The sequence below is a fragment of the Nilaparvata lugens genome, chromosome 8 (genome assembly GCF_014356525.2).
Source record: "Nilaparvata lugens isolate BPH chromosome 8, ASM1435652v1, whole genome shotgun sequence".
NCBI classification, from domain to species: domain Eukaryota; kingdom Metazoa; phylum Arthropoda; class Insecta; order Hemiptera; family Delphacidae; genus Nilaparvata; species Nilaparvata lugens.
Window position 1 is genome coordinate 13,522,656 of NC_052511.1, and position 16,952 is coordinate 13,539,607.

At 32.7% G+C, this 16,952-nt stretch overlaps 1 protein-coding gene and 1 long non-coding RNA gene across 3 annotated transcripts in view; one reads left to right on the plus strand and one right to left on the minus strand.

Annotated features, from left to right (window-relative positions):
* The window catches only part of LOC111044863 (fatty acyl-CoA reductase wat), a 42,790-nt gene extending 31,002 nt beyond the window's left edge, over window positions 1–11,788 (plus strand). For both annotated transcript variants that reach the window (XM_022330103.2, XM_039433988.1), the window contains exons 5-10: window positions 1–146; window positions 692–801; window positions 6,389–6,593; window positions 8,061–8,300; window positions 9,025–9,282; window positions 10,301–11,788. In XM_022330103.2, coding sequence (XP_022185795.2) covers window positions 1–146; window positions 692–801; window positions 6,389–6,593; window positions 8,061–8,300; window positions 9,025–9,282; window positions 10,301–10,400 — 1,059 coding nt within the window. In that variant the 3' untranslated portion in view covers window positions 10,401–11,788. The remainder of the gene's footprint in view (window positions 147–691; window positions 802–6,388; window positions 6,594–8,060; window positions 8,301–9,024; window positions 9,283–10,300) is intronic.
* A 496-nt stretch (window positions 11,789–12,284) lies between these two features.
* On the minus strand, window positions 12,285–16,904 carry LOC111044860. Its single transcript, XR_002605666.2, has 4 exons — window positions 16,702–16,904; window positions 15,230–15,422; window positions 13,421–13,571; window positions 12,285–12,624 (listed from the first exon to the last, which is right to left on the minus strand). It is a non-coding gene; the product is annotated as an uncharacterized LOC111044860 (long non-coding RNA).
* Between the last annotated feature and the right edge of the window lie 48 nt (window positions 16,905–16,952).

Consider the following 16,952-nt stretch of genomic DNA (forward strand, 5'->3'; position numbering starts at 1 on the left):
TCAATGGTCCATGTATCGACTGCCTTTGCAAACTGCAACAAACTGTATATCGAAGAGAAATTCTATTCAACTCCGATCAGTTATGAGGATATAATGCAGATGACCAAGACCAAGGACGATGAAGAGTTGGATAAACTTACACCAGAGTAAGTCATTTTTCAAACTTAACATAAGCTGCATTGATGAATAACTAACTAACATATCATTAATTAAACCTACCGATTTATTATTTTTATTCATATTTTAGATCTAGGGAATCCTGTTGCATTATAATACATAAAATAATGAATAGAATTAATTTCTAAATGATAAAAAGAAAAAAAATGAAGACTTAAACAGAAAAAGATGAGAGAGATGGTTTTACATAGGGTTCAGTTTCAGGAGAGCTACGAGCCACCATATTGAAGTAGGCTAATCTTCTCTATTATGAATAATCGAAATCGGTTATCAATACGCTACGAAATTTGTTGCAATTCACATCAATGAACATGATTCCAACTAACACGTGACTTAAACAAAAATGTTCAAGGAAAATCTGGAAATCTTGTTTCACTAATGTCATTATTATCATTTTCATCAACATCATCTTTCAAAACATTTTATATGCTGCACATCATTCTCAGCAAAACATACACCTATTCTATAAAACTTATCATATCGTGACAATGTTTTTGATTTATTAATTTTTCAGACTGGTAGGAGATTGGCCAAACACCTACACTTTCACCAAGGCGCTTGGTGAACAAGTGGTCAAGAGTGAGGGTGCTGGACTACCTATCTCAATATTCAGACCTTCAGTTGGTAAGAATCACTATTTTTCCATTCATAACATTATTGTTCTCTCAAGCAAGTTCAGAATTCCTTTTCATATCCACGATATGAATAAATGAATAAATGAATAAATGAATTTATTTCCTTCTTGAGAGACATAGTAAAAACACAAACAGAATCTTGGAAATTAACTGATCACGTTATCCAGTTATTGTGATCAGTGTGTAATACATAATATTAAATTTATAAAACAACAATAGTTTGAGTCTAGTCTAGCATAATAAACTTGAATAGTCGTCAGTACTACCTGCAGCGTGTAAACATCTTGTCTAATACACCATGGATAATATGATCATTATTAGGATTTGCAATATTATAATCAGTTAATATCAACAAAGTAAACAAAGTAGGTAATATATAAACATAAGATAATAGAACAGAATAGGCATATAAACGGATAAGTTATCTCAATACAGTTCTCAAGGTCGATGTATCATTCAATTCAAATAGCCAATGTATGAGTTTTTTACAATATTTAGTGTAAGAAGCACATATTTTAATATTAAGTGGTAATTTATTAAATAAATAGGGCCCTATAAACAAACAAGAATTTCTAAAAATACATTTTTTAACTTTAGGGGTACGGTACAGAATCCTATCATTACTTCTCATATTGTAATACAGGTTTTCAATTCCACAATTTCCACTTATTAAATAAAACATTTTTAGAACCTTAAAAATATAAAGATTTTGAATAGGCATGATTTTCAAATTGCAATATAAGGGGAAAGAGCTTTCTCTTTTTCTTTTATGTAATATTAATCTAATAATATGATTTTGTGATATTCGCAATCTATTTATGAAAGTTTTGAATGTTCCACCCCAACATATCAAACCGTACTGGAGCCGAGAATGAATCAAAGCATAATATAATGATTTCATCAGAGTTTGATCACATAAATTTCTGAGATAATAGAATTTCCTTATTGATCTTCTAATGTCACCATGTAAAATCTGAATGTGTTTTTTCCAAGACATTTTTTCATCAAATGTTAGTCCTAAATATTTAAAAGAGTCAACTCTTTCAATTTCTTCGCAGCTGCAGTCTTCTCGAGTACACCCTTGAGAATGATATAGGATTGGGGCGGAAAAGTCTACAGCTCTATAGTCGAAGTTTATGTATTTTGTCTTAGATACGTTAACTATCATTTTATTTTTACTGCACCATTCTCTCAGGATACTCAAATCAGCTACTATATTATTTTTTATAACTTCTTTGCTTTTATGGGAGTACAAGAAAGCAATGTCATCTGCAAAGGCTTGAATTATTCCATTGAACTTTATATTTAAGAGATCATTAATAAAGATAATGAATAAAATAGCTGAGGAAACGGAGCCCTGGGGGACGCCGACGGTGACGGGAAGGGGGCTACTGAGGCAGCCCTCAGCGCCAACCCTCACCTGCTGTTCCCTGTTACTCAGAAAACTGCGGAACCACCGCAGCGCCACTCCCCTGACTCCGGCCGCCTCAAGCTTTAAAAATAGAATTTCATGATTAATTAAATCGAATGCTTTTGTGAAATCTATATAGAGACCGGTTGTTTTATTGCTATTATTCAAACTATTGTAAACTAGATTTGAGAAATTTAAAAGGGCATCTTCAGTCGATTTTCCTTTTTGGAAGCCGAACTGCTTTTGGGAGAAAAAATTATTTTTATTTAGGTAATTTACTAATCTATTTATCATAAGCTTTTCTAGGATTTTTGAGAAAACGGAAAGCAAGCTAATAGGTCTGATGTTATTTAATTTTATTGAATTTTTCTTTTTGAAAATTGGTATTACGACACTCAACTTTAACATTTCTGGGAAAACTCCTTTACTGAAGCTTAAGTTAAAAATATGGGTCAGTACGGGTGCAATATATAAGGCAATTCTTTTTATTAGTAGAACATTAAATTTATCAAAGCCGGATGATTTCTTATTTTTAAGATTAGAGATAACTTTTAAGATTTCATTATCTGTAGTTGGTTCTATGAAAAAGGAACGGCACTGATGATAAAGACCAAGGCAGACAGAAGAAGGTGTATTGCAATCGGGCTGAACAACATTGATTAGATAACGATTAACTTTGTTGGCTACATTTTGGGGGTCGCACTCAATAGTACCGTCCTCCAATTCCACCTTATCAAAAATTTGATTACGGCTTTCACCAGTTAAGCTGTTGATTACTCTCCACTGTCTGGCCGGATCTCCATCAGCAATACGAATACAATTTGAATAGAAGTTTCTCTTTGTAGAATCAATTTCATTTTTCAGATTGTCATAATAAGTATTATAATGGTCTCTTAAGGGTGTATCATAAGGTCTTTTTTTTAATAATTTGTATAATTTCCTTCTCCTTTCTATTTTACGTAAAAGGTCTGTGGTAATCCACGGACTTATGATCTTAGCTTTTGTAAGTCTATTATTAGAATTTATAGTTTTAGAGCATTTATTAACTAGGTCCGTTAGAATAGAATGAAATCTCTCATAACTTAAATTTACATCTTCTATCTGATACACATCATTCCAATCAAGTAATTGAAGACATTCACAAACTTTATCAATATCGGTTATTGATTGCTTAGTAACAGATAACGATGAATTATCTTCAAGATTAATACGGTTTTCATCAAATTTTAGCCCTAGCAGACAATGGTCAGTGATGTTCAGATCAAAGATAGCATGCTTAAAACTATTTATTTGTCTATGTTTGATGAAAATATGGTCAATAAGGGTTTTAGTTCTTGAGGTAATTCTAGTTGCTTTATCGACAATAGATGAGAAGCCATTATTTTCCATTAAACTTAGATAGATTGTTGAATTTTCTTTACCATTTAATAAGTCAATATTAATATCTCCTACTATAATTGCATTTGAAGTTAAATAATGCATACTTTGCTCTAGTTCAGTTATAAAGCTTTTTTCTGTAAATTCTTGCAGTCTATAAACACAAAGTAATTTGAAATAATGTTTATTAATTTTCACATTCAATAGAATAGAATCGGCTGTTTTCATACAATTGAAATCTTGTTCGGTAACACAGACAGAGTTCAGAGCGTAACAAATTATTCCTCCTGATCTATAAGCATCATTACAGTGAGCAAACATATTATAATGCGGTATATTGTACATATTTAATTCATCAGAGTTTATCCAAATTTCACTTAATACTATGAACGTGACCGGGTTTTTTACGTGTGAGAATTCTGTCAGAAAACTGTTGAAATTTTGACGCATACTTCTAATATTACAATGTATTAGAGTGAATACGGTTTTTTTGTCAGTAACTGTTTCAAAAAAGATATCATTCAATGTATGTAGATAATCGTTATCATCCTCCATACCAAAATATGAAATTACAAAAACTTAAATTAACATAATATATGAAAACAAATAAAATAAAATGAAATACAATCAAAACCATTCTCCAATATTGAAACATCTCTATCACTCCGATAAAATAACCTACTTCAGATTTTCAATATCAGCATCGGTCACAATTCTCTGACATCTCTCACCATTCGATTTCCTAACAAAGAATTTTCCCTCACGAAACCATACGTACGTGTACCCTATGGCTCGGCACTTCTTTTTTAATTTGGATAAAAACAATTTGTTCACTGGGGCAAGATGCTCGTTCACAAACACTTTTTGCTTTGGAAAGGACGCGTTTATTCTGTCGGCAGTGGCAGCATTCCTATTTTCCTTGAAACGTTTGATCCACTCATCCCTGATGGCTCGACAGCTGAGATGGACGACGAGGGACGGCGGTCGGTCGTTTCGGAAGCTGGGCACACGGTGAGCCGCGATGATGTGTGCATCATCCACTGCACATCCAATCATTCCTCCGACGTCTTTCACCAGTTTGACCACGTCTTCATTGGCTGTCGCTGGAACGCCGCTGATCTCGACGTTGTCACGTCGCGTGTATTGTTCCAACGCTCTAATCCGCTCTTGCATGACGTCGTTGGCCGCATTAACAGATGCATTGGCTGCTCGCAAAAATTTGTTTTCGTTTTGCAGTTTAGTAACGTCCTTTCTTAGTTCATCCAATAAGCTATTGTTTGCGTCGACCTTATCCGATAGGAACCCAATCGATTCAACCACTCCTGCCATTTCATCTCTCACTAATTTAAGTTCTCGGAAGAAGTCATTCCTGAAACCTTCCAGTACCTTTCGCATAAAATCCTTGGTAATGTTGGCATTGGAATCCGAAATCAGACTATTGAAATCACGACAGTCTTTACATCTCCATTGCTTCACAGAACGCACTTTTGTCTCCTCACTATCGTCTTTTATGCAGGCAAGATGAAAGGATTTTTTGCAGCTACCGGAACATGCAACCACATCCGAAGCCTTACTAGAGCTTAAATTAACATTGCAAACGCCACAGGTTCCTGACATTTTAGTATGTTTTAAATAAAAACACCTTGAAAAACTTTAACTGACAGTAACTAGTTCAAACGAGAATACGGAACACGATTCAGATTGATAGAGAAACACGGCAGTACGTCTTATCGGCTCGGCTGCCTCGACTAGACTGTATATATATACGTACACCGTTTTTTAAATTCTTCAAATTACCAAGACCTGAATAAACATCTAAACAAATATGGTACAGCCATTTCAGTAGTGAATTTCAGAAGAAAGCTTCGAATAGTCCACTGTACCCAATTTGAGTGCTATACAGGAAATACTCTCTAGATGATTCGCGTCTCGAATTTCACGATTCGTTGATTTTTCGATTTCGTCTTTTCAATCAGACTTAAACATTTCAAATATAAATAATAATCTACTGGGAACCTCTGAAACGCAATCAACTGGTCTGAAGACTTAATGGTAGATGGCGATACTTTATTTAAAAAAAAAAGTAAATGTTAGTCATTTCATAATAACTAGTGTGAAAAATCGATGGTTCTTTCAAAATTTGGACAACTAGCGTCCAAAAGATTTTATCGACACTGGAATTGAACTGGGTATAAAGCTCTCTCTTTAATATTAACTGTTCTTTCATCTAGTGACCCGCCCCTGGGTTGGAGAACTAGCTCTCAAGAACTGTTGTGTATAACAGGCAGCCTCTGAACCTTTTGCATTTTTTTTTTTTTTTTTGACAAAAGCTCATCTCTTGAAACCAATATGGGAGTGATTAATCTTACTTGTGATTAATCATAGCCAATAAGAGGTACTCTTGAATTACAGCTTTTTGAATTTTGAAGTGTGGTTGTGTTGGTGAGTCAACTTTCTATTACAGGTGAAATTTTCATCTTCGATAGATTTTTTTTCAAATTGATCTATCTGTGCTTAGTTACCTACTTACTCCCAGTGCCATGTCCGAATTGACATTTAAAAAAGCCTCCATGTGGATTTATCCCGAGCACCTCCTTCGGTAGCTCCATATCGGTTATCGGTATTGGACTTGAATTGTTGTCACCATCTCTGTCTGGGTCTTCCACGCGGTTGCCTTCCGGGTGGGTTGGGCACCTACACTTTTTAAAGTCTGACTCATCTCTCCTCAGTATTAATAATCCATCTGTATTCGTTTTAAAAGTATTTAAACGTATATTGTTTGTTTCAGTGATTTCCAGCTACAGAGAACCGGTTCGTGGTTGGATAGACAACGTGTACGGTCCAACAGGTCTGCTGGTTGGTGCAGGTACAGGGGTGCTGCACACTTACCTGGGAGACCCCACTCACATCACCGACATGGTGCCCGTCGACCTGGCAACAAACGCTCTCATCGCATCTGCTTACAAAACTGGAAACACGCCCAAGGTTGAAAAGTAAGTTACCCTTTCATAACTCAGCATGTTATGTGTTGTACATATCGTATCAAAAAGTCACACAACACAAAAATTATGAAATTTTCGAGGCTTGAGTTGTGCGACTTTTCATTCAATCTATACTTATAGTAATTCCAATTGTATATATAAAAAATGACTCAATTCAGACGTTATATTCAATCAAGATTATCTTAAACTATGCTCCAATAGAAGCAGATCAGGATAGCCCATTTATAGGCGTTACACCCTTCACCAGTGCAAAGTTTGGTTTTAGTGAAGTTTGATCATCTCATCAAATCATCCTAGCACTTTCTGCATTACCCACGTACAAGCAAAAAGGTCATGTAGGCATCACCCGCAAAAAATATATACCGGTAAATCTATCCTCTCACATTTAGGCTCAACTCACACTTATGCGACTCAGGGCGAGAGGAGACTCTACTCTAGTCAAGAGCATGATTGTGTTCTCAAATGTTGACAGTCGCGGAGACTAGAATCGACTGATCTGTGACACTCAGATGGAAACACATGCTCTCGACTATAGTGAGGTCCACTCTAAAATGGCAGTGGATAAAGATAGGAGAATAGCGATGCCGATTCTCTGCATCAATTAATTATATTTCTACACTGTCAAAAACATAATTGGCATCGTTGTGAACCTAGAAAAGGATAGTACCACCGGCTTTGTCGAATGATAGACAAGGATAGCAAAACCAAAGTTGATCAAATACTGTCATTATAACGTAGACCTCACTATAGAGTCGAGTCTCTTCTCGACCTGAGTCGCGTAAGTGTGAGTTGAGCCTTAGAGTTCACTTTCTTTATTCTTTTCCTCCTTATTGGCTTTGCTTGAATTGGATGCCATTTATGTTCTGGAAAGAGCAAAAAATGGTAGATACATTATTGGCATGGGGATATCTTGATATATTTTCAGTTTCCATATCCCTTCCATTTGTATTTATGTCAAAAAATTTCAAACATAGGCTACAATTTTTTTAATTTCCTATACAAATAATGTATTAATTATTGTATTCCACAAAGGTGAGAACATCCTCTAATACATACTCTACAACATTGTCGAGTTTTGTCTTATTGTGATGTATTTTGGATGTGAATAAATTTTTATTTGATATTCAAAATCTTTCAAACTTTCCAGCAATTCTCAATAAAATATAGTAGATATTCTACTTGACAAAGGTCCTAATCTACAACTTTGCCAGCTTCACACAGATATAGCCTATGAAAATCTTAAAACAATATAAGCGACTCATCCCTTAGCACAGGCATATGCTTAAAGAGGGATGAACCATTATTATATATTTATGAAATGCTTTTGTGATTTTAAATGCAATTGTAATGAAACATTTTATTGGTTAAATAAAACATTATTATTATTAATATTTTTTTTCAAAAATTGTCAACCTTTCAAATATTTTGATTTTTAATTTGATATATTATAATTTGCAGAGGAGAGGACATCCCAATTTACAACTTCGTGAGCTCTACACAGAACCCCATCTCATGGAAGGACTTCATCATACTGAACCAGAAGCACGGCATGCATTGGCCGACCATCAGGGCAGTGTGGTACTACTCATTCACCCCCATTGGAAACCCCTTCCTCTTCCTCATTGTCAACTTCCTGCTGCACACACTTCCTGGATACATACTCGACTTCCTCGCCGTCATTGGAGGAGAAACACCCATGTAAGCTCACTTTATTATGCATTCACTCTATTGAAATTTATATTTATTTTAATAAACCAACACCGTATAAGTTTTATTTAGACTTGGTAATTGCAAGAAGTCAATCCTGTCTAAAGTTTCTATTATAGTAACTGTAATCCTGCCCAATTTAATAATAAAGTTTGGGAACAAGACTCAATATTATATTGAAACCTCCTCGACTTCAAGTAGACTCTGTGACAAAACTACTAAATTTTAGCTACATAATTTTAAAGCTATCTCCACTTTATATGTTGGTCATCTCCAGCTCTGTTAAACTACATAGTTATTATTTGTATCACCATTCATGAACTCAACAGGTGTCATTAATATTACAGTTTTAATAGTATGCCGATACAAACTGCTTGAAAAGCGATTAAATAGTTCTTCAGTTTCTTTTACTATGAAATAAAATAAGTATTAAATGATATGTTAATTTCGTTTGATTTCTTATGGATATATTTATTTTCATTATACCGCCTTTTAAACTTTTGCTTAAAAGAGATGTCACACGTCAATAATATTAATTATGAACGGAATTTTTGATTCGTGAATAATAAAGTCGTTGATAGTTTGATAGATTGAGTGTCATTTCAAATTAGTTATTAAAGTTTTTATTTGTATTTGATCAGTCCAGCCACATTGATGCCCATATTGAACTTGATTATTCTCCAAATTCTTATAATTATATATTCTCAATTTTCAGGCTGTCAAAAATCTACAAGAAACTTGGAAAATTCGCCGACACGATGACCTACTTCGCGACACGCGTTTGGACATTCCGCAACGACCGGATACAGGACCTTTGGGCCGGGCTGTCTGAGGAAGATCAACAGGAGTTCTTCTTCGACATCAGTCAGATGAATTGGGAGTACCATGCTCAGGCCAACTGCCTCGGACTTCGCGTTTACCTTGTCAAGGATGACATTCACACGCTGCCCGCCGCCAGGAAGAAGTGGCAGAGGTTGGTTTACATGTTCTAATAGAATCACACGGGATAAAAAGACTCAAAATTATCACAACCGCAAATTTATAAAATATCTATCTACGGTTTACGGTTGTCAATCATCGATTGGAGAAATAATTCTTAGTTCCTATCAATAAAATCATTTCTATCAATCTCTGATAAAACAACATTTTTAGAACAGAGCTTGATAAGACAGATTGATTGATTGAGATATAAATTAAACTATATTCGTATGATAGATTGATAAGGGTTCAACAAGTAACAACCGAAATGCATCCTAATGTATTTTATAAAGTTGTGACCGTGGGTGTGAACTATAGTTTTATTAACAGAGATTGATTGATTCATAGATTAGTTGAACTACCTGAAATTAATCAGGTGCTTACTATGATTACCAGACTTCAATCAAAATATAAAATATTCATTTTATTTAGTTGAACCTATATTATTATGTTAATAATTTGTCAATAATATTAAATAGTTCCGATATCTAGCTAATTTATGGCTAGCTTATTTATCGATGGCAAATTATAACTCAGGGTATGACTGATAAATGGAGAATAGACATTGAACTATGTCTAGGTTTATTGTATCATCGCAACTGTATGAGTTTCTAGTCCCCAGCTTCCACTATATTTCTTTCAAACTGAAAGGAAACTTCAAAATTTTGTATTTACAAACACGAATTAATAAAAGCACAATAACATTAAGGAGTTTTTACATTCAGGCCTACATTTACTTGCATTCAATCTCATTGTTAAATTACAATAAAACATGATTAAGGACTATACTTGTGAAGAATCTTTTTTTCAAGAATATACTTTTCAAGATTCTCAAAAATTAATAATTTCTCAATATGAATCAATTGGATATTTTAGTAATTCTTGGTAGCCTAAATCCATACCAAGATACAGATGAATAGTCTTTGATAATTTATTATCAAGTATGATGATGATTTATTATTGTTCTATAAAAAAACATTTCAGATGATAATTCATAATTGTTTGTTTTGCAGGTTGTACTACGCGCATTGTGCTCTGCGAATCATCAGTGGTGTCATCTTGTTTAAGATTGTTTGGATGATCTTCAGCTTCTGTCTCGGACTAATCTCATGATTCACTTCAAACATAATTCGAAAATCAATAAATCAAGAAAATATAAAAATAATAGAGAATTTCACGATTGTAAATGTTCACACAAGTGAATACCATAAGAAGAAGCCCAACTTATCCTAGAATGTTTTCAATTATTTTCCGCTGGAAAACATCAGTTTTGTTAAATCGAGCACCATGGTAAAGGTGTTTTTCTTTTTTATCTATCATTATTATACATTCCATAATCATTGGAAGAAGAAACTTACTAATTAACGTAAGATTGATTTTAGTAATAATGTATTATGAAAACGTCATGTTCAGACAATACTATTTGAGCGTTTAGTTTATCAGTCTTTGATAATACTATTCTCATAATTAGGACATATCATCATGAACCTTCATCGAAGCAAATTATGTTATAATATATTGTTTTTACTGAAATACGTAAAATGGATTTGTATCAATGTGTTAAGTCTCTAGATTTCAGGAAAGTAGGCCTATCATGTACAAAATTGTACATATTCAAATCAGGATCAATATAGATAATAAGATATTCCATAATTCCTTTTAGTCTCTATATGAAATACAATGTAATTGGTGCTGTAGTAGATTACAAGCTGAGTAGATTCATTCAAATTCAATTTCTTCTCATAACTCTGAATGATACATCATATTAAATTTGAGCAATTAGTTCTGGAAAACAAATAGTTTGTTAACTCACATAATATATGAAATACGTACTTTTTAATAACTTCATTAGTGAATAATTATTGAATAGTTTGCGGTCAGAATTGTTTTGTTGGATGTGTGCAGTTTGAAAAAGTTTCCAATTTTATTCTAGAGTTCATATCAAATCTATTTATCCATTAATTATTTACCATTATATTTTATGAATTTTAATTATATTTCAAATTTAATATAATGTTTATATTTATGTTTCCTATTTTTAATTTATCTCATACATTATTTATAGCTTGGTTGGAATTTTATTCTTGGAAAATATTTGTATTGAAGAAAAAAGGCGATTTGCCAAAAACAAAATACAATACGATACTAAAAATAATGTAAAAACCAACAGATTCCTTTAGATGAATGCATGATAAAATCTATCGGTTAAAATAGACCATTTCCAGGAACCAATTGTAACTCAATAGAATATTATAATTTTACACAATTATTTTGTTGAATATAATTAATATAAATATTCAACTGTGTAATCCTGGTCTTCCAAATGAATAACCAACCAAATATTTATACAAGTTTTCATGTCTACATAGTCATTATTTAAGTTCATTACATTCACCTAAGGAGTTAGGACGAATTTAATCTGCAATGCTATAAATAATTTGTAAATATTGTTGAATATTTTAAAAATATTTTCAACTGAGATTAAATTTGTAAGTTTTCAATTACTGTGTACTTTTTCCTTCCTTATCTTTTGATTATGTTGTTCCCTTCAAGATAGTTTGATGAAATAAAAACAGAAATCAAGTAGCCTGTAGCCTGGCTAGCGGATGTTTGTTGTTTGAGATCCTAGGTCTCATATAATTATTGATCTAAGGGCTTGACCACTCATCGCACCTGATCCAAGGACCTGTGACATGATTTTACGGCTATTTTCAGGTAGCCGAGACCGGCAATTTAACGTGCCAACTATTTTGGTTTTAGTCGATACCATATTGTTTACAGTGTGTTGTCCAAATTGGGTTGCTCACTGAAGGAAAAATAAAATCAAGCAGATGAACTGATTTTAAATGAAAAAACTATTAACTTATATTTTTCCATTCCATTTTCTATATTTTTAGCCACTTGATTTACTTTATTATTTATCTGATTTAGAAACAGATATTTCTGTATTAAAATAATGATAATGTTATAGGGTTTGGTGATTAAGTGTGCACCATGTTCAAGATATAAATGTTCTTTTATTATCAGTTACATTCAATCCGTTCGTCTGCATTACATATAAATAAATAGGATGATTATGTATAAAACTCGAACCCAGCAGATCTCCAAGCAATACTGTTAGCAGCATCAACCTCATCTCGATAATATATTATTAGTATAGATCAACAAATATATAAATTCCTAAGATTTAATTTAATAACAAGTACCTTACATTAGATCATAGACTCTAAAAAAGGCCAAAATTGTAAATTCTAATATAAAAATAAATTCAAGAGAATGATATTTGTCCATATATTTACTTCTCTTGGTAGGTTTTCAAGTCTGGGGTATTTCTGTCCTGTAACAGAAACGCAACAGAAATATATTTTTAGTAATTATAGAAGAAGTGGAGATTTAATCAATCAACATAATATAGGAAACGATCACATATTATGATCAATTTCGGATGGTTTCAATTTCCTTGCTCTAGCAAACCAGATTAATAAAACAGAAGAACCATAAAGGGTATTTTATTTCGTCACTAGAAAATGATAGTATCTTAGAAATGAATCAAATTCTGGAGTTGGCAAAATTCCAAAGGTTCGCTTTCCAGTAAGCAACAAGTTATTTTTGTTATCCTGAATGTAAAATTAATCTTCTTTGAACATTTCTATGTCGAAATGACGGGAAGAATTTCTACTTCCTGTCACAAATATTTTCGGCCAGGAAATTTTTCTTAGTATGCTAGAAAATGTTTTTTATTTATTTCAAAAGACATGCAGTTGGTGAAATGCAGTTTGGTGAAATGACGTGCAGTTTCTGAAAACGTATTTCAGAAATGATTTAAATTACTCTTTCAAATTTCAGAATACGAGTACGACAAGATAATAGATGCATTAAAAGGAGAGGAAAAAGCTAAAAGAGTATGAATTATACTTATACAGCTCCTTTTCAAGTATATTAGGTTAAAAAATAAGTTCGCATGCTTGTAAAGTACCTAATATGCTTATGATGATAAAAACCTGATGATAAAGAAAAGTTGCAGAAAGCAAGCTTATCATAAACTCATCATTTATTCGCATTATTATTCTACTTTGACAGAAGAAATAATTATATTGTTGAAATAAATAATAGAGATGAGAACTGTAGCCTACCTTGACAGTGTCACCGAATACCATCATGCTCCTTTAACTTCTTATTGAAATCATTGTGCATGCGCAGAGCTTCTGTTAACCTATGGAGGGACATGGCTGTCTTGTTCACTTCACTCTCTAAATTGTTTATTGATTGATGTACATCATTTGCCTGTAAAACAGAATAAATAATAAATCATCAAACATTTCTGGTTATTGATTGGCAGTTAATAAACTTTTAAAGATACTTCCTCTGATCATCAACAGAGTAAAATGAACCTCTCTCATGGAGAATTTCAATGGACATAGTAAAAAACATAGTCATTTTGTTACGAAATATGAGTTTTATAGGAAGAATACAGAATACAAATCAAATTCAGCTTTGTATCAGTTCACCGACGCCCCACACAGGTAATATGAGGGCTCTTCAAGACACAGTATTATTATTATTATTATTATTATCGCTCATTATTATTTTACCACTATGTGCCTCCATGTACAAAAAGTATAGTCATCAAATTATGATTTTCACTATTGTGAGACATAAACTTTATCACCGGAAGATAGTAGTTCTATGAAAGTGGTGATCAATCAATTTTATGAGTGGCTTTCAGATAGAGATTGAGTCACAGAATGGGTCGATTGAATAAAAACTGGAATCTAGTGACTAGCAACTAGACATCGGATCTAGCTACAGCTATTACTATATAAAGCCAACTTTATTCAACCGAGTCTTGAAGATTATTTAAAATAAGCAATTGCCATCTTTTCACAAGGAAAATTATTTTCAGTTTATATTTTACTTTAACTCAATAGATGTTATTGAATGTATTGTAACCAAATAGATCACGCATTATAAATTGTGAAAGAATGAATAAGCATAGACTCTAAATCCAGGAAATTAACTTACTGAGGAACAGTTATAAAATTTTCATTGATTTCTCATTCAGAGGATCTATTAATCCAATTTCTTTATAATTTAGAATAAGTTTTTAAACACAAATCATAGTTTTTATTAAATTAGGGCCGGTTTCCGAGCTCGGGATTTAGTCAAGTTTTAGACTGCAGCTGGAGTCAGAAATTGGCTTTCCGAAACGGGGCGTAGTCGCAGTTTTTATTATAATCTTTATTTTCTCATCTCTATAATTTGAAACGTTTTTTCTTGACGAAATGAAACATTCCTAAATAATCCAAAATAGCTGAAACTTTACACTAAATTTTCTAGTTTTTCGAAATTTAATTTAAACGTGGACTGCGACTACGCCCCTTTTCGGAAAGCCAATTTTCTGAAACCGGCTCTTCAGTCATCGGAAACAAAGCTTTAACTGAATTATATTACAATTTTCCTATTCAAAAACTTGAGGTAGAATTCGATGGAGTAGATAGCTATCAAAAATTTAGAAATTTGTCGATAGAAATTTCTTTTTTGATTGGTAATCAACAGAATGTCAACGTCACATTCTAATCCAACATAATGTCATTGCTTTTTCTGCCGTAAGGTGATGATAAAGCATCAGTTGACTTGAAGCATATCATTTCATTAATGTTTTTTTTAATGGATTTATGACGTGATGCCATCAAACCCACAAGTATGGGTAATGGATGAAGAAAAAGGTATCAGTATAAAGACTATTAAAAGGATAATATTTTATGAATACTAGTTTATAGAACCAGAACTTTCCATTCGAAATGATAAGTGATGGAATATTATTCCAAAGAATGAATGACAGCACAGAGAAGGAATGACAGGACAGGAATGATTTCTTCTCTTTTCCTTCTCTGTGATGATAGTGAGTGATTACAATTTCTACCAATACGATATAGACTCACAAAGTCGTTATAGTTGTTCATTCTGTAAATCTTTTGATTTCTATCGTAGATATCCTTGGCGTGTTTTGTCATGATGAGAATGAAAAACAGAATGGCTGCTACCAGGGTGAGGGGCGGAGAACTAAGGCATCGGCGAGTACAAAGCATTGTACCACCTTTCGCACATCACGGCAATTCAGGCAGATGCTATGGGCTGCAACAGAAAATTATCAATATTTAATCAATTATTATATTGATTAACTAATCATCATACAATTGGATGAATACTTACAAGTGAAGTTCAAGAGTTTAAACACAGATAATAGAACAATATTTTGGTATTCTTGTTTCTAATCTGAGTTTTAAAGCTAAATTTAAGTGTAGATTTTGAGACTTTGGCAATTCTGAGTTCAAACCCTGCTCTCCAATAAAGTTTTGTCCTGCTAGGCAGAAAAAGAAAAACATAGGTTTCTTTTGGAGTGTTCACACGTTGGCAGAATGACATGTATAAACACTATCCCAAGAAATAATGGCTTTCTTTTTCTGGCCATCAGAACAGAAATTTATTGGAATAATGAGCCTTAAAGCTAACGCATAGAGCAGCAGTTTATCCATCCACAGGTGTTCGAATGTTCCAACGCACACAAACGTTTAATTTTTCTCAGTCTGTCTCCCTGCTGCTTTGTGCATCCCTAATGAAAATGTATTTACTAGGTTGCTGATAATTTAGGAAGTGTATATAAAAATTGAAGAGTTGTCTCATGCCTTTGAAAAGACTTAGAGCTTATAATATCAAGAGCATTTAAACTAAATAAATTATTTATTTTCTAAAAACTATTAAAACTACAAGGCAAAATAATTGAATGACTAAATGTACTTATAGATTGGCCAGAAATACTCCAATCAGTATAGAAAGTAATCTTCTTTAATCAGGTGTCCCCCTCCCCCTTTGATATTTTTGAATTATATTTCTTCATTGTTAAAAAAGATCTGGCTAAGCTAAAGCGTTGCGAAGCTAGAAATACTGCTATCGACTTTATTTAATAAACAAGTATAGCAACATCAATGCCAATCAAATGATGCAATTATAACCTGGACCTTACTATAACGTGAAGAATCAAGAAATAAACTAGGCTAAGTTTCTGACATATCAAGATGAAAATTACAGATATGACATGTCAAGGAAAGCCGTCTATGTCAACAAAAACTAGTTAATAACAATTTTATACTGTGAGGATATATTTTATTCTTGAAATAAAACACGAATTGTATCAATATAATGTTTCAGTTGAGTTGGTGAGATAGTTCTGTTGAACTTACTCTAGTAAAAGCAATCTAAATTAGAAATATATTTAAAGGGAAATCAAAATACATACAAAATGGAATGATTCAATTGTAATTGATTATAAAAACTATGATTTTATAACAACATTTCATATTTTGTAAAACTACATTAGTTTTGGCCAGTGTTGTGACGAATTCAATAAACTCACCCGCAACTGAAGAATTCTACAAAACAAAATAACCTGGAAGTTGATAAAGTATTATATATTGTGAATTATAATTTATTAAAACTTGAAGCAATTTTTTATTTTATTTCTCACCATTATTACTAAAAACGTTAGGTTATATAAACGACAGACGACATAATTTTGCAAAATGTTATAGTTTCAGTTAAAATTCACAGAGAGCAGCACTGCTCATGGACAGCTGATCAGCTGATGAACAGATGTCTATGATAAGT